Source organism: Ahaetulla prasina, chromosome 8, assembly GCF_028640845.1.
Source record: "Ahaetulla prasina isolate Xishuangbanna chromosome 8, ASM2864084v1, whole genome shotgun sequence".
In the NCBI taxonomy this organism is placed as follows: Eukaryota; Metazoa; Chordata; class Lepidosauria; order Squamata; family Colubridae; genus Ahaetulla; species Ahaetulla prasina.
In genome coordinates this window covers 52802335-52829273 of record NC_080546.1, presented here as the reverse complement: position 1 = coordinate 52829273, position 26939 = coordinate 52802335, and the positions used below count along the sequence as shown (strand labels likewise).

Below are 26939 nucleotides of genomic sequence, written 5' to 3'. Positions count from 1 at the left end.
ACTAAATGAACAAAAATATAGAATTACAGATATATTCATCTTTTAGATGATACAAGAATGCCATTACTTGGCTTCCTAATTGTTTGAATAATAATTTTACAAACTATTTAAACCTCAGGGAATATTTTTACTTGTTTAGATTAGATTTTGGTGTTCTATAAAAATTTAAATTCCCAAGTCATCTGGAAGTACCTTGATAACCTCCGCAGATATAGATCATAAACTTTTGCTTTCTGGTTAAGCAGGGCAAATGGATTCGTCCTCTCACTACATCCCTGCTTGGTTTTGTGTCTGCTAGACTCTTCTGACAACAGATTATATCATTCGTGGCATTCAGGGTTTCCATTAGAAAAATGCTATGGGATTTAGTTTCTTCTGGCTGGGGTTTCAGATGAGAGGTAGTCAAAAAAGAGTAACCCTTGTGAACAGCCTTTTCTGCTTCATTCTCTTCTGATCCATTTATGTCTGAGAACTGCAGAGAGCCTGAAAGTGTGCTTCTGGATAAATATATTATTCTTCTGTTGAATTTCTTTTCCTGGATTGTGTCTTTTTCTTCCAAATGAAGAAAGTCACCACTTGTTTGTCTTTGGGGGAGCTCTCTGTACTTTTGCATTGATTTTTGTGTTTTTGTCTTGTATTTGGAATTTTCAGTGAGTTCAGAGATTTTGTCTCTAACCAGAGGCTCCTCTGAACAAATATTGACAGCTGGATGGTAACTTTTGACCTGACCTGTACCATCTCCTTCCTGCTAAAGAGAAAGAAGAGTTTTGTAATTAGGTACATAAATTATAAATACTTTATCTACAACAAGCATACATTTTTTGTAATGAGGACTGTTAAGTTTGGGTATTGACGAGGCAGGAGACCAGGTTAGTGACAACAGCTCTTTAATATAGTGTGACCCAGCAAAACTCTGGAGAAAAACCTCTCCTTATATACACTTCAGCCAGAGGCTGCATCCAATCAGAAGCGAGATACTTCCCGCCTAAAACTCCCGCCAAAACTTACAGTAATACATTACACTCCTTCCCTCCCAGAAGGCACTTTGCCAATATTTACATATTACTTCTCTACGTAGTCCCGCAGGTACGTGGGGCGTCTCCTGACTCTCCCGGACCTGCGCAATTCACTTTCTGGAGTTGAGTCGAGCTTGCGGAGGGACTTTTCGTTCCTCTGAGCTCCTCCTCCCGCCATCCGCCCTGGATTATTCGCCGGCTCGGACCTGCTGTCCTCTAGAGGGACCGGAGGGTGTCGCTGGACTTCGCCTGACTCAGATAAGTCTCTGTTTGGTTCTACGCTTTCTGTTTGTTCTCGGCTCCAGTCAGCTGTGGGGTTAATTAAATCATAGTCAGGGCTGGTCTCGCCTAATTCTGCCTTATCGCTCAATCTGTTTCTTAATTGATCTATGTGGCGCCTCCAAACTCTGCCATCGTCTATTTCCACTAGATAAGATTTGGGGCCCGTTTGTCTATGACTATCCCCTCTTCCAGTTGGGCCGTCGCTGTAATTATGTGCCCACACTGAGTCTCCTATGTTTAATTCTCGGATTCTATCTGGTTTTGTTTTGAACCCGTCCTGTCGTAGTTCGGTGTAGCCGGTCTAGTGGGCACCGTAGCTTCCGCCCATTAATAGCTCGGCTGGGCTGCGGCGGTGGCCACACAGGGGGTCCTGTGTTGGACGGTTAGGAATGCGTCGATTTGTGCCTGCCAATCGCCGGGGCCGCTTCGTGATAGCGCTTCTTTCGCACTCCGAACAAAACGTTCAGCAAGGCCGTTCGACGCAGGGTGGAACGGCGCTGAGAGGGCATGTCGGATGCCCTCTTCAGCCAGGTACCCTTCAAATAATGCTGCGGTGAACTGTGGGCCGGTATCGGACAGAAGGGTGTCCGGTAGCCCGTGCGTGGCGAAAAGGTGTTTTAGTGCTGAAATGACAGCTCCCGCGGTTGTGGATTTCATTAGGATGATCTCCAGCCATTTGGAGAATGCATCCACCACAATTAGAAATGTTTGGCCGTGGAAGGGGCCGGCAAAATCAATGTGTATGCGGGACCAAGGGCCTTGGGGTTTCTCCCACTCCAACACTGGGGCCGTAGGTGGTAGTGGTCTGGATTCCTGACATACCTGGCATCGGCCAACCCTGTCACCGATTTCCCTGTCCATTAGGGGCCACCAAACATAGCTCCTGGCTAGCCCCTTCATCCTTACAATTCCTGGGTGACCCTCATGCAGTAGTTCCAGGACTTTTTTTCTCAGCTTCTCTGGAACTACCACCCTATCCCCCCAGAGCAGGCACCCCCCTTGCACAGACAATTCCCCTCTTTTCTTTGCAAACTCTCTAAAACGGTCGCCCGGCGCAGCGGGCCATCCCCTTTGAACCCAACCGATTACAGTTCTTAAAACAATGTCCCGGTAGGAGGCCCGAGCCACTTCCTGCGATGTGACTGGGCCAGAGTCCCAAGAGTCAATTAGTAGAACGGGGGTGCCCGGAGTAGGGTCCTCGATTTCCCCGGGCAATGGGCATCTGCTCAATGCGTCCGCATGCCCCAGCTCTTTTCCAGGTCGATGCTGCAGTTTGTAAGAGTAGGCGGCCAAAAAGATAGTCCATCTGGTCAGCCGGGGTGATAGTGCCACTGGCGTTGGGCGGTCGCCAGCCAGTAATCCCAATAGCGGTCTGTGGTCAGTGATAATTTCAAAGTCTCTCCCAAAAACGTATTCGTGAAATTTTTTCACCCCTGACACTATTGCGAGAGCCTCCCTATCTAGCTGGCTGTAATTCCTCTCAGCCGGGGACATCGTTCGTGAATAGAACGCTATAGGGGCTTCAGTGCCGTTTGGGAGTCTGTGGCTAAGTACAGCTCCTACTCCATAGGGGACGATCACAAACCCATACTAACGGCAGTCTGTTGTTGTATTGTATTAACAGGCTATCGCTTGATAGCAAACTTTTTACTGCCTCAAATGCCCTATTCTCTGACTTCCCCCACGACCAAGCAGTGTTTTTTCCAAGCAATTTATGCAGCGGTTCAGCAACGGTTGCCTTGTCTTTTAAAAACACGGCGTAAAGTTTACCAGACCCAGGAAAGCCTGGAGTTCTGTCTTGTTTTTGGGTGCTGGGGCTCTCTTTATCGCCTTGACTTTGCTCTCAGTGGGGTGAATCCCTTTTTGTCTATTCTATAGCCCAAAATTCAACAGATTCGACCCCTATCTGACACTTGCTTGCTTTGACTTTTAATCCTGCCGACCTAAAATGGCCAAAACTTTCCTTAACCGCTTCCCCAGTTCTCTTAAATCTTCCCTGATACCAACACATCATCGAAATAGGGTACGACTCCGGTAACCCTTGTAGGAGCCGCTCCATCAAATTTTGGAATAGCCCGGGGCCACACTCACCCGAACTGTAACCGGGTGCACTTAAAGGCACCCGGTGCGTTACAATGGTCTGGGCTTCAGCTGTGCTAGCATCTACGGGTAGCTGTTGGTACGCTTGTGCCAAGTCTAATTTGGCGAAAACTTGTCCGTGCCTAGTGAGTGCAATAAGTGTTGCACTACTGGAACTGGGTAGGCGCTCTTTTGCAATGCTTTGTTCAAGGTAGCCTTGTAATCAGCGCAAATTCTTATGGACCCGTCTGGTTTTATAGGGTGACGATTGGCGTCTCCCATTTGGCATGGTCAACTGGCACTAGTATCCCTGGCTGACTAATTTATCTAACTCTTTGTCGATTTTAGGTTTGAGTGCAAAGGAACCCTCCTTGCCTTTAACCTAATGGGAGCTATTTGGGGTCTAAATTGAAGGAGATAGGGGTCCCCTTGTACTTGCCTAAACGGTCCTCGAATCGTCTGCGAATTCCTCCATTAGGGCGTTTGCAGGTTGCATCCGCTCCGGTGGACGCCAGTCACCCCATTCCCAACGCCCGGAACCAGTCTAGCCCCAGCAAGCTTGGCAAGGTTCCCTCGACTAACGTGATGGGCAGGGTCTTTTCGTATGTCCGTACTTGACCTCGACGGTCGTTGTCCCTCGAACAGGGATGCGGTTGCCCTGGTAATCCTGCACCCGGGCCGTTGTTTCTGTAGCTTGCGCTGCGATGTCGGCAAGGCTTTCACAAAAGTGTCCCAGGACATGATTGTGATAGCTGATCCTGTGTCTACTTCCAGTCGGCACGGTACGCCTTCAATTGTCGGGTTTGTGAAGATCTTTTCTTGATGCGGGTAGCTGCGTGGTCTATGGTAACAGTCATTCGGTTTGACTTGCGCTCTTTCTTTCCTGGCCAATCGCGGTCGCCTCGCCGATCTCGCGCTCTGATTGGCTGGTTTGAAATTTCGGCGGGAATGTGGGGTTTGCATCTCTGACTCAGAGCCGCTCTGATTGGCCGATTTGAATTTTCGGCGGAAGGTTGGGGTGCTCGGCAGACTTGAGCCAGGTGCCCTTCCTTTCACACCGCCGCAAATGGCGTCCCTGAACTTACATCTTTGGCGCTGATGTCGCCCCGCAACTTCCGCATTCCTCCGGGTCTTCCTTGTCGATTTTCCGTGTAGTGGACTTCTTCCTCCTCTTCGCTGGTTGACTCACGATAGGTTTCTTCGTGGTGGACTGTGCTCGGCTTTGCGCCCGCCATCGGCGTGAGTCGCTTTGTAAGGTGTCTGCTGCATGGTTGGACATCTCATGGGCTCTGGCTTCGTCCAGAGCGTTTGCCAATGTCAGGTTGCTCTTGGCTAGCAACCGTCTCCTCAAACGGATGTCTCTGACCCCCCGTATAAGTTGTTCCAGCAGCTCTTCGTCCAGATCGCGGTACTCGCAATGCTTGGGGGCTTGTCTCAGGGCTGCCATGTAGTCGCTGATAGACTCGCCTTCTTGTTGCCTGCGCTCCCCAAACTCGTACCGTCGAACGTACTTGGACGGGGCTGGTGCGAAGTGATTCTTCAGGAGGGTCTGAAGGGTCTGCCACGAAACGGAGTGTAGCGGTGTTGGCTCCGCTAGGGCTTCTGCGACGGCGATGACTGCGGACCCACAGTGGCTTATGAAGTAAGCCCGTTTGCGGTTGTCGGAGACTCCCTGTAGCTCGTTTGCCTCCAGGAAACTTTCGAAACGGGTCATATATATTCCCCATGTCTCCTGGGCAGGGTCAAACGGAGTGGGTGGCGTGTAGCCGGTCATCGCTGCATTCGCTATCACCTTGCTGGGTTTGATTCTCGTAGTGAGTTCAGCTCTGTTCTGGTGCTCTGCCTCAAGATCCCACCCTCGTCGCCAATGTTAAGTTTGGGTATTGACGAGGCAGGAGACCAGGTTAGTGACAACAGCTCTTTAATATAGTGTGACCCAGCAAAACTCTGGAGAAAAACCTCTCCTTATATACACTTCAGCCAGAGGCTGCATCCAATCAGAAGCGAGATACTTCCCGCCTAAAACTCCCGCCAAAACTTACAGTAATACATTACAAGGACAGTACCCCAAGTATCTCTTTCCTTCAGTGGAGGTAGGACATTAAAGGTTTAGAAAGAATAAGACAGACTTATATTTGCAATTAGTATAAATTTGAACAAAAGTTATCCTTACGTGAAAATTTATTCAAGATTGTTGTTATTTTTGACTTTTTAGACAAAACAATTTCTATGCTTTTAAATCCCACTTCGGTTTTATTTTATTTTTTCCAGTGTTTGGGATAACAAATAGAGCTATCTAGCAAAAGAAAATCCATCCAATTTTCTTACTGACAGACAACTCTATGACCTATTGGGTCATCCTTTGAGAGAAAGGTAGTACAGTCTGATCTCACCAGGATGAATATTAAATTTTAGGCTGACCATTTTTTTGCACAACTGATTATCTAAGAAGAGTATATATCATAAATAGAAAAATAATTTTAGAAAATCAAATTGAACGAGTCAATATTATCTTAATTAAAGAGATACATGGAACGATCATGGGTGGACCAAAAAGCATTGAGAGTGAGAGTGACTTCTGACTTCCTGCCAGCTTCCCCAACTTTCTTTGTGAGAAGCTGCCAAGGACCATTGGAAATCACCATCATGTGACTGTGGGGAAACTGCAATAGCCACAGCTTTGTGAATAAAACTAGAAATTTCAGTTCGACAGGAGTAATGGACTTTTTAAACAAAACAAATTCTTTAATTTAGCAGGTTTTAAGTACCTTGATTCAAAAGTTGTTGCAGTATAATACACCATTTGGGCTAATTTGAGAGTACAGAGAAACAGATAAACCCAATCAGAGTTTTACTAATATATAGATGTGCTCTTATAACAAAGGAATTGATTCCACTCCTTTGAAACTGGAGTTGGAGTTTGTGATCAAATATTTTGAAAAATACCAATTCAACAGAAACAGATTCCATTAACAACATGGTCCGCAAATTTATAAAATTTTTAATCTTCCATTTGAACAAATTATTTTAAAATGATGCTGATTGAAGAGTGGGAGAATATACAGTTAAGCCATAAATTTATCAATTTACCTGTCTATTACTTAATGACACAACACTTCCCAAAACTATATTAGAGAAGTGGGATTTATGGAATGGTTTCTCTTACCTTCATAATGAATGTCTCTGTATTATAAAGGTGTCTTTTATTGCTTAAAGGGCGATTCAGTCTTTTAGCAAAACGAAAATACATTTGATGCTGGAAGGAACCAAGACAGACATTAGAAAAATACTTGCTTTCCAGGTTTTTCCAAATATTTAAAGGTAAAAAATAATCACCTACTTTTAAGTGCTTCTTCACTTTCATGTCTATTTCTTCAGTTATGTTTACATATGGAATATTCCAGTGGCATCTTTGTTTCTAGAGGCAATTTAATATCTTTAATATTTTTAAAAGGGCATTATTAATCTGTTTGTTAACTATCTTCTTAAAAATACTATTTTACTTGGATGTATTACCAACTAATAACAAGGGCATAGCGATAACTCTGTGATTACTGAAAAGGGGTTATCAGTTATTTTGCTCCTTCATTAAAAGACTCATTTCTTTTCATTTTTTTTAGAATATAGTTTTCTCGTTGAAAGTCTTATTACAGCAAAGGGACATATTGGGGCCACAGGTCGTACTACTTCCTTTCTTTCTACTAACAGTGATCACAACTTAATCCAAGGATCCAGGTGGTCTATACCGGATGTTTTGAAACACAATTCACATCAATCCCATCCATCCTATGTAATGCTCAAGAATTATGAGAGTGGTGATCCAAAGTTGCCCATGTCTGATAAACAGCAGCATATTTTGTTTCATTCTTTGATTAGAAGACACTGCTTTCCAAGGTGAATAAATAACACATTTTCAAAAGCCATTCCTTAACATCTGTAACATAACTTTTCTAGTTTCTCAGTATAATTCTTTCAGGCACCTTCCATATAGCCATCACTCCTCATAACAATCAGATGCCAAAGCATTGGTATATAAATCAACATCCCATTAACATCTTTAACACTTAGAGAAATCCCCATAAACCTCACTATATACATTACAGTTCCATTCCAAAGAGATACCAAATGATATATGATCATAATTCATGAATCAATGAACTCTCAAGATTTTTTTCACCTCCAACAAAGAAAGCCCAATATCCGTTCTTTGTACATTCTTGAGAAAGAAATTGAGTTCAACTGTTAAGGATTTTGCAAATAAAACTCCCCCGCCAATCATAAAATCAGCAGATGCACAATATTTTACTGCTATGCTCCACATATATTTCTATAGCATAGAAATATATTGCTATATTTCATAGCAAGAATAATTGATTCTATTTTTAAAAGAAGTGTGTTAATATTTCTTATTTAACTATTTTTATCACTTTTATGCATCTGCCTTGGACTATTCTTAAACTATTCATTAAGATGATGTGTATTCTCCTATTTCTTTATTAAGAAAGTCAGATGGTAACTCACCCCAGTCCATTTTGAGCACATATCTTTGTATACATGTTTTTGAGACTTTGAAATATGTGGTGATAAAAACATTTCATGGAGCATATCACTAGTGCATTTTTGGAGATTCAAGTTGCTGGAAGGCTAAAAATAAAGACAAATATGTTGAATGTACAATTATTGTTCTCTCAGTTCCCAAACGTGCACATTAGATAAGTACTGTACTTGTGGAGATGAAAACAGTCATTATCTGAAGGTAACTGCAAAGGATTAGAGATCTCAGCTGGCTGTTGTCAAAGCTGAAAGCTAATCAGCTATATAATTGGTGCTCAATGTGGCTGACGGTGCAGATATAATGTATTCTTATATTATATTTTTATTATGCAGCTCCTTTGTTATAAGGTAGTCCTCAACGTACAACAATTAAGCCCAAAATTTCTGTTGTTAAGTGAATTATGACCTTTCTTGCCACATTTGTTAAGCAAATCACTACAATTGTTAAGTCAGCAACATGATTGTTAAGTGAATCCTGCTTGCCACTTTGACTTTGCTTGTCAGAATGTCGCAAAAGGGGATCACATGACCCTGGGACATTGCGACTGTCATAAATGTGAGTCAGTTGCCAAGTGTCTGAATGTTGATCAGGTGACCATGGGGATGCTGTAACGTAAGTGTGAAAAACAGTCACAAGTCACTTTTCTCAGTGCCGTTGTACTGACTTTGAATGGTCACTAAATGAATGACTGTAAATTGAGGACTCCCTGTATATGAATACTGCCAATTTTCTTGATTAACTAAATCATTGTGATATTGCAAATTGGTATAATTTAATTACCTCAGATTTTGAATACCCTGGAAACTAAACTGCATACTGTATACACGTCATTTTGTATCTCAGTTCTGTGATTGGAACTGAGGAACAAAGGAACTTTGTTCCTTTGGTGGAGGCTTCAAAAAAGCTCAAAGCCATGCTGGGCTCCCACTAATAAGAATAAAAAAGCGGGGGGGAAAACCTGTTCTGCTTTTTGCTTGCCCTATTTATGTCCATAGGTGCAAAATGAACCTTGTTGACATAGTTTTCCCACCTCTCCTGGAAACCTGTGGATTTTCTTATAACATACAGACAGTCCTCAAGTTACAACCATTAGTTTAACTACCATTCAAAGTTGCAATGGCACTGAAAAAGTGACTTACAATCAGTCCTCCCACTTATGAACTTTGCAGTATACCCATAGTCATGTGATCCAAATTCATGCACTTGGCAACCGGCATGTATTTATGATGGTTACAGTCATAAATACAGTCATGTGATCACCAATTGTGACCTATGCAACCGGCTTCTGACAACCAAAACCAATGGAAGAAGCCAGATTTACTTAAGGATCATGTGATTCACTTAACAACTGCAGTTATTCACTTAACAATCATGGTAAAAAGGTCATAAAATTGGGTATGGTTTATTTAACCTTGCTTAGCAATAGAAATTCTGGTCTCAAGTTTGGTCATAAATCAAGAAGCAACTATATATAGACTGCTTTTTGATCTGCCCCTTATTTGTTTCTACTTTTTGCAATTTCAGTGGCAAAGAGGGAAGACAAACATCACGGGAAACTTTCCTAACCTGCAAGCAGAAATCTAAAATAGCCTCTAGGAGACCTTCCCATTGACTACAGGAATACAGGTATAATGCATTGTTCTAAAGCAATTGCTTCTCAGCCTTAACAACTTTAAGATGAATGGACTTCAATTCACTGGTTGGGAAATTCTGTTAATTAGAGTCCACATATAATTGCCAAGATGGAGAAATTTTGTTTTAAAGAAAATTATATACAATATGAAGGAAATATGTGTACAAAATTAATATATTTGGAAAAATAAGAATTTTAGTATACTATATATAGGAGTTTTTGAAATCGAACTTACATTGAAACAGCAAGAATTTATTGCCAAATAAAAAGCATCAACAATTGTGCTGGTTCATTTTTAGAGGAACTAACCAATAATGTTTGAAAAGAATTTAGGCTTTGAAGATGATCAGAATTCCTCAGGCAAGACAGTACATTGGGGAGAGTTAATAAAATAGGCTGAAGTTTAAATCATATATTGAAGTTTAAAGCCAGGCTGAGATGGAGTTGTATCTCAACTTATATATCTTATTATCTCAACTCTTGTGTATTGTTGGTATCATATTTTACCTAATTTTCATTAGGGACCCAGGAAATTACTGCTTCCCAAGCTTTGTGGATACTGATATCCCACTCTGTAATCTATCTCTTGCCATGGTCAATACAGTACACTCTGATATCTTGATTTGGAAAGATGTGTTCTGACCTAGGCTTCCTGATACAATAAAAGCACACAATGAATCCCAAAAACCCTCTTTTTATTTCCACGGCAGTGAATTCTGCTCAGAGTCTGTTCATTCCCAATCTGTTCATTCACAGAGGAGTCCCAAATAATTGTAAAGAGTCTGACAGAAATCTGCCAGCAGTTTTTCCGGATAATGGTGATAAACACCCACCTTTATCTCCCTTGACATGCTGCCAAGATCTAATTAGCAATTAACTTTGCAAAGCCACACAGAACACAGAGTCAACACAGAGCTGCAGTCTTGAAACCAGCCAGCACGAACAACAGTTGCTTCCTGCAAGCTCATGTGCCTTTGCTCTTCCTTTATGTCTTATGGGAGGGGCCAATCATCTCCAAGCCCTACTCTTGAGTCGTCCCTTTTGTTTTAACTGTTCTTGCCTTCTGGCAGCTCTGCGCATGCGTGCACTGGGAACATGCTCCCGTTCCTCTGCCTCGCTGATGTCTGACTCTGGAGGCTCCGGAGTCTGCATATAACTCCCAGATCGCCCTGGCCTCATCTCGGCCTCCGATGCAGAGTCCTCGTCCGAGCCTTCCCCAGACTCCAGGACTGGCCCATGTTCCTCCCCAGCCTCCTCACTATCCGACTCTGCTGCCAGCTCCGCAGGCCGCCAGCGGACCACAACAAGATACATTAAAAAACTTCACAGACTTTACTTGTTATTGTGCAAGATCTATACAATCTTCTAAATATGGTTTATATGCCCTTATTCTGGTTCTGTTAGATCCAATAGCTCATTCAGGTAATTCAGATGAAGTGTAGAACTCACCTTGTGAGCAACAGGGAGCAGCGTTGATCAGTACATCACATTAGAGTATTAGCAAAGTACCAATTATGGGTAAGAACATGTGCCTCTTTGCACTACAGAGGCCTCCTAGGGATATTAAGATCTTGGCAATAGAGATGTCTGGCTGTATCTGCAAGTGATTGGCTCTTTGTTGACATCATAGCCAGATTTATGGAGGGGAGGGGCTGCTCACTGCAGCTTGCCTGGTGAATTTTGCTCTTTTTGTATTGTCAGATACCATATTTTATTCCTAATTATAACCTAGCCCTCATTCAACCAGTTCCTCTTCTGGCTGAGATTCAGCAAAAACTTCCAGATGATGATTCAAATTTGGTTCCTGTTCAAGAAAAAACACTAGATATCTATTTCTGATTTCAATTCATGTTCAATTTGATTTTTAGGATGTACATTTAGGCCTTGCTCCCTAAGCCTATTTTGGGGTAAACCTCACTGAATAATAATGAATGCATTATTATTGAAATATACATACATTTGTCACATTTTCCATTGGTTGCTTATGAATTGGAGGTAAAGCAACAATTTCTTTATCATCCTGTAGAAAAGATCATAAAAGCTTACTGGCCTCCAGTACAGTACTACAACGATCTATTTATTTGAATATGGAAAACATAATGTTCATTGCTGAAAAGTAGGTACATATTTGTATGTCATCTGTCCTTCATTTCTATAGTTAGTATAATTACTAGCAAGCACTATTATTTTTCAAATGTTTTTTAAATATTTTTTATTTATCTCAAAGGTAAAATATTAAAAAAACTACAAGAAGAAAAAAAGACAAAGATTAGGTTTTTTTTACAGCTAAATAGACATGGAGTCAATTTGATTGATATACAATAGACTTCTATATTTGAGATTTTTTTTTAAAAAAAGTGATGTAAAATAGTAATATACTATGCATTGTAATTATAGATCTTAAACTTTATAATTATTTGCAGACCCACTGTGCAAGTGGGGGGGAATCTATTAGGTTTACTTGAGAATATTTTTCAACATTCAGCCAGGACTGAATAAAGCATTCCTTGATTTATGAAAATGCTTAATGTTGGCTTTATACATGCTTAATGATGGCTTTATACATGTTGAGCTCAGTTTTTATTTTATTTTTGTGTGTTTGTAAAATGTTTTCCTTAATGGTACATTTTTCCTTGCTCTTTGCTGTTGTCATATTCTACATTTGTGTTTCAAAACTACATATATATATATCTTAGCATTTGTATTAAAAAGTATGAAGAAAAATAAGAGTAACTCTTGTAATTTTATTGTGAAGCTCTAGGGACCCCCATTTACGGTAGTATCAATGTTCTACTAAACCACATTACATATATCTGAAATCATTATTACATTTGTTTCATTGTTACTTCTACTGGTTTGAAATAATTATATGGAACATTAACATAAATAGAAAAAAGTTAAAATTATTTTTTCATCTTTAAAAATGTACTTACTGAATGTAAAGACTTCTGAAGCAAATTTTGTTTTCTGTATGTTGGCAACATGGCCGAATGAGCTAATTTAAGGTTATATTTTATTGTTTCTTTGGTTTTTCCAGATAATTTTTCTTTTTCCAGACCTTAGAATCAGTTACCTATAATATAAACATATATCTAAATATTTCCTTCCAAGATCATTTAAATAAGTAGCTGGTAATCAAAGGCAGATCACAAGGATTACCTTTACTGTCATATAACTACATTTCCTATCAGCAGGTCTCTATACTTCATTTTTTTCCAAATTTCTTCTTAAGTATCATTTTTATAAAATACCCCAAAAACAGCAGTCTTAGGAATATGCCCTCTTCTATTTATCCTTCTGCTCTTGGTTTATGGAAATGGGTGTTTCCCAGGCAGCATAGACTCATAGCAACATACAGTGGCATAACTTGTTTGAGTTGCAATTGAGGTTTCAGTCTTTTGAAGATCTATTGACATTAGCCCAAGCTCAAATATGAAAGAAACTAGAAGCAGAATCACAAATCAAATCTTGTTTGTGAACATTATTCAGGAACTTAGGATCATGGCTTTAGCATATCAGTATGATTTTTTGCCTTAATGAGTAGAATGTGTACCAGGTTGTAATCTCCCTTTAAAACTTAAATTCACATATTAGCATAAAACTTGATGAGAAAAGAAAAATAAATCTTTTCTTGTCTGAAATCAGTTAGGTGGCTGTTTAAGTAAAATGGTTACTGTAGGTAAAATATTTATTGGATTGAATAATACACTTAATCCATTTAGAGACTCAAAATGGCTCTAAGTACTTAAAGAGATTAAGTTCACAGATAAACCTTTTACTGATTTTAATAATTTAATATATAATAGTGATAATAGTTAATAATAACTTGTTTTAATAGAGTTCTTTGTTGCTTTAAGGCTTAAGGAAATAATTTTACTTTTACAGGTTTTAAACTGTACTGATCATAATACACACTTTAAAAACAGTTTACAGTATGAGTACACAGATACCTACCTTTTAAATATTCTCTTTGTACGCAGAAGATCTGGTTTGCATGTTAAACATCAGCAGAGAGATAGGGTATTCCAATTGTTTTCCCCCCATAACTTGTCCATTCAAATAAATTGTCAAGGTAACTAGATTTCTGTTCCATAGAAACAAGCAACAAGGGACTGATTGAATAAAAGGACAATATTTTTTAAAGCTTCGCAATTGTGGACTCTCGAGAGATGAAAAAAAGTTCCTTCTTCCTTCAGAAAAATATATTGATTCATCAGAGGTGCAAATATATTAATTTTTCTACGATTAATTCATTTCATATAAATCACATTTTTATACAAATAATCTGCCAAAATTTGTGTAGCTCTTCTTTGCCAAATTGACATAAACAAAATTGTAAATAATTAGTTTCCCCACTAAATTAAACTTTTGTGGAACCACGGATACATTAGCTTTTCCCTAAAAAAAAAACCTTATGTCATAAATATTTAGTAGTTTAAAACTGTACAAAAAGCTGTTTCTGAAATACCTTAACTCCCTATGGAAAAATACCAAACCTGAAATTCTTTGCCTTGATGTTTCGTAGGCCTGATGTTAGCACAGCATCTGTGTTCCTACAAAGAGTGGTATGTTTGCATTTCCTTGCACACATCATCCCTCTTTCCTGCCACTTTGTTTGTCTTGCTTCAAACACAGGCTAACTTAGGTCTCTCTTGGAACCAGGTCATCCTTGCGTTATGTTCCCTCACTTGCTGTATTTCATATTGGGCCATATTTTTGCTGTTTTTCTATTTTTCCATTACTATTTTCTAACACCCAATGTCTGGAACAAGCTCTCCTACATTTAAAATCTTCCTTTCTTGCTTTAAAACCTTTATTTTTAAATAAATATAGTAGCTATAGTAGTATATTGTTTTGTGTGAATTCTTACACACTTCCCTCTGTTCTTCCTTCACCAAGAAATCTTTCAATTTTACTTCTTTCAGACTTTTTAGACATGTTCACTTATTAGTATATCAATAATCTTTTTGATATTGAGATGTTTTCAAAGTAATTACCATATTTTATTTGGTAGCAATATTTAACATGGTTTAGATACATAATTCTGCCAAATCAAACTTACGTATTTCAATTCCATTTATTTTAACAAAAACTGAACATTTCATTTAGACTATTTTTAATACACATGCCCAATGTCTGTAGAAAGAGCCCAAACATAAATAAAAACACAACAAACATAAATAGAAATTTATTTAATCCCTCCCAACAATTAAAAAAATTGTATTGAGGCATCTTATTCTTTACACTACTAACTTAATAAAAGAGAAGCCTCAAATACAAGATATCTGATCCATCGAAGTATCGTCTTAGCTATTACTCTGGCTGAAAACTAATGACAATATCTATTTTTCCAAGTAAGAAATTGAAACTGAAATGAAGTGGGGCAGCACCTGAAGCCAGTATCCTATTATTTTTTGCAAAAACAAATGTAATTACAAGAAATGGCATTTTCAATAGCAATGCCAGTAATTATTTTATCATATCATTGTTTGAAATTCTTCATATAGTGTAATCCTACACAGAAATAAATTCAATTGTTTATAATGGAGTTTATTTCATAGGGAGAATGTAAGACCTCTAGATGTTACTAATTCCCAACAGCCAAGAACAGCGTGTCCAGTGATAAGGAAAACTGGCTGTGGAAGTTCAGCAATGGGCAGAAAAATGGGTCAGTATTTCTGTCTTATGAGTTCAAATAATTTCTTCTTTCCTATCTGTAGGCTCCACTTTTGTAACTGTTTACTTTCTTCATATATTAGCAGTTATGCCAAAGGAATATTATTTCTCTTTTTACTGACAGGTATTATCTAGAGAACACCAGATATACATTTTTTGATTAAATGGGGAGTCATTCTTTGGTATGGGCTAATTGCCATGGAATGAACACACCAGTGTTGGAACATCAATAGTATGCAATGTAGTAGTAGCAAAATTGTCATGAAAATAGAAATCACTGTTGCTACATATTGTTTTTTTGTAACTAATGGCCTTGTTTTGTTTTATATTTCACACTGAAGAATATATATAATGAATAGGTTATGCACAAAAGGGATGCCCATTTGAATTGGGCTATACATTCTTTTTTTAAATGTTATTTAAGCTGGTGCACATTTTTCATAACATCAGCTACAATAAAAAAATTTCAGCCTTTCAATGAAGGCTGAATGCTTTGAATAGTATCTGAAATGATACTGAAGTAAATATATAAGAATCAACCATGGGATTCAAATACAAATATAAAGATTAATAGGTCTAGAATTTTTAGAGCATTTAAAGTGTTCTAACGTTAGCTATGTAGATTTCATTTACCACCAAAGATTTTTATGATTTAGTACAATGAATAACAATATATGTTAAAATTACATATTGTTACAGTAAGTGTCATGACAAAGTACATCAACACTGCCTTTGACATATTTCCTCTAAAGGAAAACATGTGATCGGACGAAAATCATAAAGCCAGAAAAATGTTGCTCTTGATGGGTACATTTTAACACATTTAAACATGTGTGGAACTGTTTTTTTATAAAACTTGTGAAAAAAAATCAATGTTATTACAATGTGGATTCAGCTAAGGTTTTCCTATATCAAAGTCCTCCTATTCATCATCCTTGGAGCCCGTTTTGCTCAGCTGTAAAAAAGACAAAAATATTTTTATCATTTTTCTGTGAAAATAAAGAGCAATTAAAATCAATGTGATAATTTTATTATAGACCATTGAAGTTTGTAAAATATATTTTTTCTTTACAGACTGGGTCTTCATACTTGAAGTTAAAAAAAGATTTGTTGTTACTTTGAGTTTTCATGTATTTAGCTATATGTAAAATGAATAGAAAAGAGCCAAAATAATAACAGAAGGATATATTAGATAAATATTGGGGGGAAAGTATAATATGCTTTGTAGGCGCAGTTCTGTATCTATAAATGCACTCTTAGGTGCATTTATACTGAGAACACAAAACGGTTGCTATTTTCATAATAGCATTACTCTAATGAGTTATACCTACATGGTATAAGTTCGCAAAATTGTAATATACAAGTTACAGTGTCAACAATGTCAGCTATTCCTAGTGAACACCTTTATGTCCTGGATCAGCAACTGAATTGGAGTAATACATTGTGATATAGCTAAGGAACAGATATATCATCCTTTTAGTTGAAAAATAGTGTAACCAGTTTTTATATAATTATTAGATTAAATTACAATACTTTTCGGAGTATAAGATGCACTCCCCCCCCCCCCAAAAAAAAGTGTGTGGAAATATTTGTGTGTCTTATACAGAGAATGTTGCCCAAGCCCTGCCCACCTGCCAGCCCTCACCCTTCGGCCTCTAAAAAGGTAAAGGAAAAGGTTCCCCTCGCACATACGTGCTAGTCGTTGCCGACTCTAGGGGGCGGTGCTCATCTCCGTTTCAAAGCCGAAGAGCCAGCGCTGTCCGAAGACATCTCCGTGGTCATGTGGCCGGCATGACTCAACGCCAAAGGTGCATGGAACAGTTTCCCATCAAAGGTGGTCCCTATTTTTTCTACTTGCATTTTTACATGCTTTCGAAACTGCTAGGTTGGCAGAAGCTGGGACTAGTAACGGGAGCTCACCCCGTTACACGGCAGCACTAGGAATTCGAACCGTCGAACTGCCGACCTTTCAGTCAACAAGCTCAGCTGTCTTAGCCCCTGAGCCACTGTGTCCCCCTTCGGCCTCTGCCGACCAAGAATTTACCTCCTTGCAGCAAACAGTGTGGTCAGCTTCAGCAAAGCCTGATTTAGCACAAGAAGCTGATTGGTGGTTGGATCGGCCTCCTGAAATACCGCCTATCAGCTGTTGCAGGCTGCCGCTGCTTGCTCCAAGGAAGCAGAGGCAGATTTTTTTTTCTTGTTTTCTTCTCCAAATGCTAGGTGTGTCTTATACTTCAGAGCTTCTTGTAGCCGAAAAATATGGTACTTATTTCTTTCATTTGTACTAAACACCATACATTCATAAAACGTTATTAACTTTTTTAAAAAATACTCTTAAAATGCAAACAATAAGCTTATCTGTAAATGGGCTGTAAATATGGATTTTCTGCCAAAATGGGCATAACTGGCTATACCTGATATGGCTTCAGTTGAAGGACTTAAAGAGACTAGGAGACGTGATAAACTAGACTATGCATGTTGGATTCCTAACAGATAGTCTTCATTTAAAAATGGTAATTGGGAGCAACAACTCCATTGTTAAGTGTCATATAGCATAATGTCACGTGACTACTTTGATTTAAATGGCAATTGTACCAGTTTCAGTAGAAATCATTAGGCAAATCCTGTACGGTTTATTTATTTATTATTTATTATTTAAATTTATATACCGCCCTATCTCCCGAAGGACTCAGGGCGGTTTACAGGCATTTAAAAATAGATAAATACAGTCTAAAAACAATTAAAAAACTTATTCTAAAAGCCTAAATTAAAAATATGAAAATAAAACCCAATTTAAAACCCGTAAATTAAAATCTAGCTCAGTCCTGCGCAATTAAATAAGTATGTTTTAAGCTCGCGGCGGAAGGTCCGAAGGTCCGGAAGCTGACGAAGTCCTGGGGGTAGTTCGTTCCAGAGGTGGGAGCCCCACAGAAGGCCCTTCCTGGGCGCCGCCAGACGACATTGCCTCGCTGGCGGCACCCTGAGGAGTCCCTCTCTGTGAGAGCGCACGGGTCGGTGAGAGGTATTCGGTAGCAGTAGGCGGTCCCGTAGATAACCCGGCCCTATGCCATGGGGCGCTTTAAAGGTGGTCACCAAAACCTTGAAGCGCACCCGGAAGGCCACAGGTAGCCAGTGCAGTCTGCGCTGGTTGGGTGTTATCACGGGAGCCACGAGGGCTCCTCTATCACCCACGCAGCCGCATTCTGGACTAACTGTAGCCTCCGGATGCCCCTCAAGGGAGCCCCATGTAGAGAGCATTGCAGTAATCCAGGCGAGGCGTCACGAGTGCGTGGTGACCGTGCATAGGGCATCCCGGTCCAGAAAGGCGCAACTGGCGCACCAGGCGAACCTGGTAGAACGCTCTCCTGGAGGCGGCCGTCAAATGATCTTCTAGAGACAGCCGTTCATCAGGAGGGCGCCTAAGTTGCGCACCCTCTCCATCGGGGCCAATGACTCGCCACCGATGGTCAGCCGCGGATTTAGCTGACTGTGCGGGATGCGGCATCCACAGCCACTCTGTCTTGGAGGATTGAGCTTGAGCCTGTTTCTCCCCATCCAGACCCGTCGGCCTCCAGACACCGGGACAGCACTTCGATAGCCGTTGGGGTGGTCCGGTGTGGAAAAGTACAGCTGGGTGTCATCCGCATACAGCTGGTACCTCACGCCGAAACCACTGATGATCTCACCCAGCGGCTTCATGTAGATGTTGAACAGAAGGCGAGAGGATCGACCCTGCGGCACCCCACAAGTGAGGCGCCTCGGGGCCGACCTCTGCCCCTGTCAACACCGACTGCGACGGTCGGAGAGATAGGAGGAGAACCACCGATAAGCGGTGCCTCCCACTCCCAATCCCTCCAACCGCGCAGCAGGATACCATGGTCGATGGTATCGAAAGCCGCTGAGAGGTCTAATAGGACCAGGGCAGAGGAACAACCCTATCCCTGGCCCTCCAGAGATCATCCACCAACGCGACCAAAGCCGTCTCCGTGCTGTAACCGGGCGAAACCGGACTGGAACGGGTCTAGATAGACAGTTTCATCCAGGTGTAAGGAAACTGATATGCCACCATACTCTCTACAACCTTCGCCGCAGCGAAGGTTGGAGACCGGACGATAATTACCTAAAACAGCCGGGTCCAGGAAGGCTTCTTGAGGAGGGCCTCACCACCGCCTCTTTCAAGGCGGCGGAAGACACCCTCCACCAAAGAAGCGATCGTAATCGCCTGGAGCCAGCCTCGTGTCACCTCCTGAGTGGCCAGCACCAGCCAGGAGGGGCACGGGTCCAGTAAACACGTGGTGGCATTCAACCTACCCAACAACCTGTCCATGTCCTCGGGAGCCACAGGGTCAAACTCATCCCAGACAATGTCACCAAGACCACCCTCGGGCGCCTCGCCTGAGTCACCGCAATTTTGGTCCAACCCGTCCCGAAGCTGAACGATTTTATCGTATAGATAACCGTTAAACTCCTCAGCACGTCCCTGCAGCGGGTCATCCCGCTCCCCCTGATGAAGGAGGGAACGAGTCACCCGAAACAGGGCGGCTGGGCGGTTATCTGCCGACGCAATGAGGGAGGAGGCGTAGCAGGTTGCAGTGTCCCGCAGTCACATGATCCCCATTTGCGATCTCCTGTCAGCTTCCCTGCTGATTTTGCTTGTTGAAATTGAACAATGAGGTTTACAAATGGCAAACATAATCATGGGATGTTGTGACTGCTTTAATTGCAAGCTAGTTGCCAACTACCCAAATTGCAATTACATGGTCATGATCATGGGAAGGTTGCAATAGTCATAATTATAAAGAACAGTTGTTAAGCCCCCTCATTCAGCGCTATTGTAACTTTGAAAGGTTTTTGAAAGAGAGGTTGCTGAACAATGGTATCTGTATGGAACTTTTAAAACCCTAATGCATGCAAACATGTTTTTTAAAAATACTTAAGATATTCTTCGGCATACTCTTTTCAATGAATTCCAAAGGTAACATGGATACTTGGAACTAACCCCTTCCTACTTTTTTAAATTAGTCTTTGAAATATGAAGGATACTATGTGACTTCCTTGGGACAACTAAATACGTTGGGCCCCTTTTTGTGCTTTTTTGAGAGTTGGAGAATTTGCTGAAAATCTGGCTTTGCTCTCAATTTTTTTAGCTGATTTGAACCAGTAACTGATACAAATGGGGAAGAAAAATTGTGGCTGCCTATTTTGCATTCAACTGCCCTTATACTACAATTATCTGGTTTTAACAACCCATATGTAAAAATCATAAAACTGTTACAATATTTTAATTTCATTATTGTATACTTTAAGAGATTTGCCTCAGATTTAGTCGAAAACAGTTGTAGCACTCTTCTACAGAATGATATAAATCAAGGGTCTCCAACCTTGGCAACTTTAAGACTTGTGGACTTCAACCCCCAGAATTCCTCAGCCAGCTTTGTTTTGCTTTGCTGGCTGAGGAATTCTGGGAGTTGAAGTCCACAAGTCTTAAAGTTGCCAAGGTTGGAGACTCCTGATATAAATTGTTAGTGCTTAATTAAATATCTACATTTTTTTTCTTTAGGATGGAGTACAAAATTTCTGAAACACTGATCAAGACAAAAAAAACCATACAGGTATCAATGCTTAGAAAAATATGGTTCAAAATGGCTCAAGAAGATTGAAATACTTACATGCTTTATAAAAACACGAGGAAAATCCCATTATCATTCATATCCAAAATGGTTAAAAAAAGAAAAAAGAAAAAAATATTAGATACTGCTAAAATCTCCCCCAAAGTTAACATTTCAATATTGTTAATTTTCAACACTCCTACCTTGATTACGTCAACCCAATTCCATCCTCGAGGAAGTTCTCCTTTGTGATCTAGTCAAAATAAAAATTCTGTATGTATTTTTGCAATTTGAATTCAAGCATCTGTTTTAAAATTAAGGTATTAATTTACATCAAAGTTTGTGGTTAAGCTTAAAATAGCAAACTCTGGCTTATCACAAACTTTTATGAATAACTGGGCAATGCTTGGCAGTGATGAGGAAGGGAACTTATGGCCTTCCAGATGTTTCTGAATTTTAACTGTCAATATCCCTGACTATTGGTCATGCTGACAAAAGTTTAGCATAAATCACAATACAGGAAAAAGCCTGTATTTGCTATATTCTATATAGAAAACATATATCCTATGCCATACTTTTTTAATTAAAAGAAAGTAAGTTAAGCTGTATTAGGAGTAAGTTATACAAACCAGTTTTGTCAGCTAACTTCCGCTTTTGCGTTTTGGACAATTGTTCCTTTTTCTCCTTTTTCTTAGTTGGTGGTGCTGCATCAGAATGTCCAGTTGAGATGCAGTTATTTAATGCTGTCTAAAGAAATGAAATGTATTATTTATTAAGAATTCTCTGTAGTTTATTACTTCTACACTTGATATTTGCATTAAATGGGATGAAAACTGATTACATCTGTGCTTAAATATTTCTATTGTCAATACAAAATTTTTTGTGATATAATACGTAATAACTTTAACCACTGCTTTTGGGATACTAGATTAATATAGGAATTGAGTTCAATCTCATAGTAGCAATTCAATATCAAGAAACTGATAGATTGCATAGAAAATCATTTTCATGTGTTGAGATAGGTCAATATTTGGAAATATAAACTTACCACAGTATTAACTGGTTGATTTTCCATGAAAATCTCTTTATTATCTTTAGCATATTCAAATATTGTGTATGTCATTGAGGTTCCCAGGTTAACTTCAACTTCTTCCATTAATTTATCCAATATATTTTGTTTTATGGCTGAAGATCTAGGGCAGATGACAAAGAAGAGATAAAAAGTTTAATTCTAGAAAGACTGTTTCTTGAACGTCTTAAGAACTGGACCACTTACATGGCATTGTTGAAGAATGCATCCATTGATATGACTGGAGCAGTTTGTGGGTATGTTTCTGGCCATGATATTTCTATAAGAAAGGCTTTGGGGTCTCCACTTTCACCTATCTAAAAACACATATAAGTCATGTCTATGACTTAGTACAAAAATACTGAAATAAATATTTCATTTTTACATTCAATGTCAATTTTAGAAGGAATTTTCAAGTAGTGTTATATGAGCATTACAAATACAAATATGACTTCATCAGAATCCATAGAACAGCTTACCACAGGAAATGTGGCAGAATATCAATTTAATAAATTATGATTATATAAATGATCAGCAGAACCTTTCTACTATGTTATACTCCCTTTTCATAAACTATGAATCAGTATCTTTTATGTCTAGATATATTAAGAAAATGAGTACACCCAATCTGAAAAACTTAGTGTAAAATGTGGTATATAGTCTTGAGCTCTTGCTGTTTATATAACTAATATGCCTTGGTGTTGTAGCTAAGCTACAAACTGTCTTAAATATATATACAAGAAGTCATTGCTGAACAACCACTCATTCAAACTTACTATGGCACTGAACAAATGGTATTTACATAACTGATCTTTGTACTTCGCAGCATCCCTGAGGTCATGTGATCACAATCCAGGAGCTCAAGTCACAATTATGTTATATTATTCCACAATCACGATTGCTATTGTACCTTTTTTACCAACTTCCTACAAGCAAAGTCAAACTAGCAAGAGGTTGCAAAAAGCAATCACATGGCATTGCACTTAATATTGGTGAATCTATTTACTCACAACTGGAAGTGCTGAAATTTTCACCAGTAAATGCTGTGCTCATAAGGTTTCATGCTTTATGACCATGTTGCTTAGCAATGGAAACTCCAGTCCCTATCACTATTGTTTAGTGAGGACTACTTTGATAAAGACAGAATCTAAAGCTTAAGAGATTAATATTGGCTGATTTGAATTAATACAATTTCTAAAAACTCACCCTATATTGAAATGAAATGGGACTAAGTTCCCTAAAACATTCATCACCTTCATAAATAGAACGTAATGCTTCTAACTCCATCTGAAAAAAAAAAGCACAAGCAAATACTTTATATTTTTATGTTTAATTTTAATCTTAAACTGTTTGGGGAGGTCTATAAACCACGCAGCCAGGCTGAGTGGAATAGTATATATGCTTAGTAAAATATTTAAAATAAATAAACAATATGTGATTGAATATAATCCTAAATCACATTTTAGTAGTTTACAAAAATATTTAAAAACTTCTTCAAAGAACTCTATAATCCTAGGAAGCTAACCATGCTATGTATGCTATATATAAAATTAAAGGGCCATGATAAGCCAATACATATTTTCAACGGTGGATGTCATCAGCCATAAAGTATAACCAGTAGCATTGGTTTCAAAAAGGCTGAAAAGAACCAGAAATTGCTTTTTGTGATGCATGAAAATATATCTACAAAAACATAGTGTATGGAGCTGTAGAAAACTCTTATTAATTTCCTAAAGAAAAAATATCTTAGCTACATTCACGCATCACAAATGCACCCTGTGGGTTTTATGGAGCCATCCTTAGTACAACCATGGAGTAGAAAGCGTCCATTAAGACCAGTGGGTTTTTTTTTCATACCTGGCAACTTTTAAGACTTCAAATCCCATGTTTCTCTAGCCCAGGGGTCTCCAACCTTGGTCTCTTTAAGACTTGTGGACTTCAACTCCCAGAGTCCCTCATCCAGCAAAGCTGGCTGAGGAACTCTGGGAGTTGAAGTCCACAAGTCTTAAAGGGACCAAGGTTGGAGACCCCTGCTCTAGCCAGCATGTTAAAGTTGCCAAGTTTGAAAAATATTGTTTAAATTATCCAATCCGAAATTCTACTGAAGGAAGCCAAACCAGGGGTTTCGTGCAACGGGTGGTGCTGAGGAGGACCCTGTCGAAACGTTGCGGTTACCCCGTCGTCAAAGCTTCCCGCGTGGCACTAGCGCTTATTTGCAACACAGGCAAACACTCCACAGGTGGAGCGTTCTTCCCGCTTATTGCTGATCCGCTACACCAGGGGTCTCCACCCTTGGCAACTTTAAGCCTGGAGGACTTCAACTCCCAGAATTCCCCAACCAGCAAAGCTGGCTGGGGCATTCTGGGAGTTGAAGTCCTCCAGGCTTAAAGTTGCCGAAGTTGGAAACCCCAGCGCTACACAGCACATCCCTCCCTCCCGGAGCAGCAACCACAATGAGACCCAGGGAGGGGCGGCTCTTTCCTAGCCACGCCCCTCCTGAGGGCGGTCTTCACGTAGCCCAGGGCGCTTTTACTCCTTCCATCCCCGGACCCTGCCAGTCTGTTCCACGCCTTCGTCTCCCTCACCTCCTGGTCCTCGTTCGCCGTCATGGCGCGACACCGGGAAAGGAGCTCCCCCCGCCTCCTCCTCCCCTGGCCTCCTTTCGCTCTCTCTCCCTTTCCGCGGTCTCCTAGGAAAAAAAAAATCCACAGAATTATCAGTCCGAGAGGGAATCCCGCACGCCAGATCAATACAGAAGATGGTCCTCGGTGCGCAGGCGCCAAAAAATGACAAGGCGGAAAGGGAGTCAGGCGCTACCTCTTTAGCGGTGATTGGACAGTGTGATCCTCCTCGCTCCATTTCCCCCAGCTGACTATTGGCCGCTTCTTTTCACCGTATCTTCTGATTTGCACATTCTTTACCCTAGACTGGAGCAAAGCTCGGTCGGTTCCGCCTCTTCGTTTCTTCTTCTTTTCATTTGCCGCTTCGCGGCACTTTAGCTCTGCCCATCTCCTTGTGCGTTCCAATAGTTGGTGCCAGGCGCTCAGGAGCCGCAGTGCTTATTGGTCATTTATGGCTATCAATCTTAATTCCCCTTCTAGGTGTTTCCTCACACAGGCCTCGGGTTTCTGTTCCAAGTGTTCTCCCCTCGTTCCTCTGCACCCGCTTGTCGTATGGATCGTGTCACCGAAGGCTGACGGCGGGGTGCTCCTTCCATACCCGGGGAGGTCGTAGTGCAGGTGCGAGGCAGCTGAACTGAGAAGGGGATCGCAACGGAACTTGCAGCGTGAGCAGATCCTCTTAGGCAAAGGCGCCAGGGGCGGCGGCGAAATAGATTCAAATTGTACACAAGACCTTCTGTCATTGTTTTTCGGGAAGCATTTCGGTTTCATAGGGGTGCCTCTCTTAACGCGGAACGTGAAATGGAGACTTGAAGATTTTAATAAAAGGGGTATACGTTCAGACTTAGTTATACTTATTAAAATAAATGGCACTTTAATCGGAGATGACGGAAGACCTATTAAGTGCATTGGACTGGTTTTGAGCATGATTGTTAGCAAGCGTTATTTAATTTCCTAAATTTCTTCCTGAGGAATAGAATAATAAACTATTTCCTGGAATTGCAAAATATGATAAGTCCTCAACGGTAATTTGCGAATCACAGTGTTGGCCTTCACGCAATAGAAAAGCAAAAGAATATTCTTACTTTATATGATGTGTAAACCCCCTCTCAGTGTGTTTTAGCCTGTATTGAATAGCCTACAGCCTGCATGGCTGCCATTACTATGCAATAAATGAATGCAAAACAATGTATTAATGTAAAATGAAACCAAAGAAATCAAAGAATAGAAATATGGTTTGGTGATAAAGCTGAAAATAGGCTGCCTTTTTCTGCCTTAGAAGGTTTATTGATTTTATTTTATGGCATGGTTTCCCAAATCTTGAAAAAATACTGAGAAATAAGTGTATTATGGAGATTATAAATGTAGCCATATTTGATGTGAATAAGTAGGACTCATTAGTAAATTTATTTGAATGTCTTTAAAGTTCACAGATAACATCAGGAAGACCTATAAACTAAGCTGTGGCCTAAGATTGAATTTTTTTCTATGGTTCAATTTAGCTTTGGGCAAAACCATTTTAAGGCACAGAATATTGCAGTGGAATGTCTAATAGAATCTAGAATTATTCAGTTTCATACTCTCAAACTTTATACCTTGCTGTACAGAAACACCTGAATTTATGTCTGCTTGTCACAAGTTTAGAGAATAACAATTTTAAATATTCTACATATTACAATATTTATAAATAAAACTATTTTGAATATTTTTCTGCTTAAAAGTTTCAGAGTATATTTGGAACCGTCAATATGAGCCCTTCACAGTGGGATTTTCCAGTGGAACTATGTTGCCGACCAATGGCCTTTGTTACACTCACTGGTTTGGATGTTGTATATAATGCTGTTCATCGAGCTGTCTGGGATGCATTTTGTGCAAATAGGAGAGCAGACAGAGTACCAATTTCTTTTAAAGTACTTCCCGGTGATCATGAGTATCCCAAATGCAGAGTAAAGGTATTACCTTAAATCTTACAGTAAGAGTTAAATCATATTTTAATGTAAGTTTATTTTACTGAGATTCGAGTGTTTAAATTCTGTTTTTGAGTATTAATCCTTTTCCAGGTTTATTTTGGAATTAACTGGTAAAGTAATTCTTTCAAAAGCAAAGGTAGAACTATAGTTAAAGTGTAGTTATAGTAAAGTACACTTTAAATAGGCTAGAAATTTTCTCTGATTATGACCTAAACAAACATACTGTTGATGTGCAGCTATATTAAATCAAGCTGAAGAAATAATGCAACATAATTTTAAACAGTCTTCATTAGGAATAAGCTATACATATGCACGTTATGATTTAAATGATAAGCAGAGAAGAAAAATAGAGAGAGCTAGCTCTTAGTGTAAACTGGAAGACTATAGGTTCTCGTCCTGCCTTAAGCATGAAGCCACTCATTGTATCTT

General features: G+C 39.8%; 4 protein-coding genes across 14 annotated transcripts in view; 2 read left to right on the top strand and 2 right to left on the bottom strand.

Moving 5' to 3' along the window:
* Positions 1–11685, top strand: part of ING2 (inhibitor of growth family member 2) — a 59358-nt gene extending 47673 nt beyond the window's left edge. Inside the window, exons 3-4 of the mRNA XM_058192803.1 lie at positions 9457–9558; positions 11592–11685. Of these exons, the coding sequence (XP_058048786.1) occupies positions 9457–9544 (88 nt within the window). The 3' untranslated portion in view covers positions 9545–9558; positions 11592–11685. The remainder of the gene's footprint in view (positions 1–9456; positions 9559–11591) is intronic.
* The window catches only part of LOC131203005 (NACHT domain- and WD repeat-containing protein 1-like), a 54112-nt gene extending 40457 nt beyond the window's left edge, over positions 1–13655 (bottom strand). For 3 of the 4 annotated variants that reach the window (XM_058192783.1, XM_058192785.1, XM_058192786.1), the window contains exons 1-7: positions 13520–13655; positions 12499–12638; positions 11523–11585; positions 7899–8021; positions 6718–6795; positions 6544–6633; positions 193–748 (exon numbers count right to left, since the gene is read on the bottom strand). In XM_058192783.1, coding sequence (XP_058048766.1) covers positions 193–748; positions 6544–6633; positions 6718–6795; positions 7899–8021; positions 11523–11585; positions 12499–12549 — 961 coding nt within the window. In that variant the 5' untranslated portion in view covers positions 12550–12638; positions 13520–13655. The remainder of the gene's footprint in view (positions 1–192; positions 749–6543; positions 6634–6717; positions 6796–7898; positions 8022–11522; positions 11586–12498; positions 12639–13519) is intronic. The other variant, XM_058192784.1, reaches the window with a different exon arrangement.
* Positions 13656–13803: 148 nt separating this feature from the next.
* Positions 13804–24704, bottom strand: RWDD4 (RWD domain containing 4). 5 transcript variants are annotated; one of them, XM_058192811.1, is made up of 8 exons: positions 24505–24701; positions 23126–23206; positions 22127–22236; positions 21899–22043; positions 21480–21597; positions 21055–21103; positions 20911–20954; positions 13805–16196 (listed from the first exon to the last, which is right to left on the bottom strand). In XM_058192811.1, exons 1-7 carry the CDS (start codon positions 24526–24528, stop codon positions 20948–20950), a joined length of 534 nt encoding a protein of 177 aa, XP_058048794.1. In that variant the 5' UTR covers positions 24529–24701; the 3' UTR covers positions 13805–16196; positions 20911–20947. The 5 variants fall into 5 exon arrangements, with proteins under 5 accessions (XP_058048790.1, XP_058048794.1, XP_058048792.1 ...); XM_058192809.1 differs by having other exon boundaries at positions 13806–16196; positions 20911–20913; positions 21054–21103; positions 24505–24702; XM_058192807.1 differs by having other exon boundaries at positions 13804–16196; positions 20911–21103; positions 24505–24704.
* Positions 24705–24946: 242 nt separating this feature from the next.
* TRAPPC11 (trafficking protein particle complex subunit 11) overlaps positions 24947–26939 on the top strand; it is a 33590-nt gene continuing 31597 nt past the window's right edge. The window contains exons 1-2 of one of the 4 annotated variants that reach the window (XR_009156278.1): positions 24947–25205; positions 26262–26492. Coding sequence is in view for 3 of the 4 variants with exons in the window: in XM_058192789.1 (XP_058048772.1) it covers positions 26289–26492 (204 nt within the window). In the remaining variant the exon portion in view is untranslated. The other 3 variants (XM_058192789.1, XM_058192787.1, XM_058192790.1) reach the window with 3 other exon arrangements.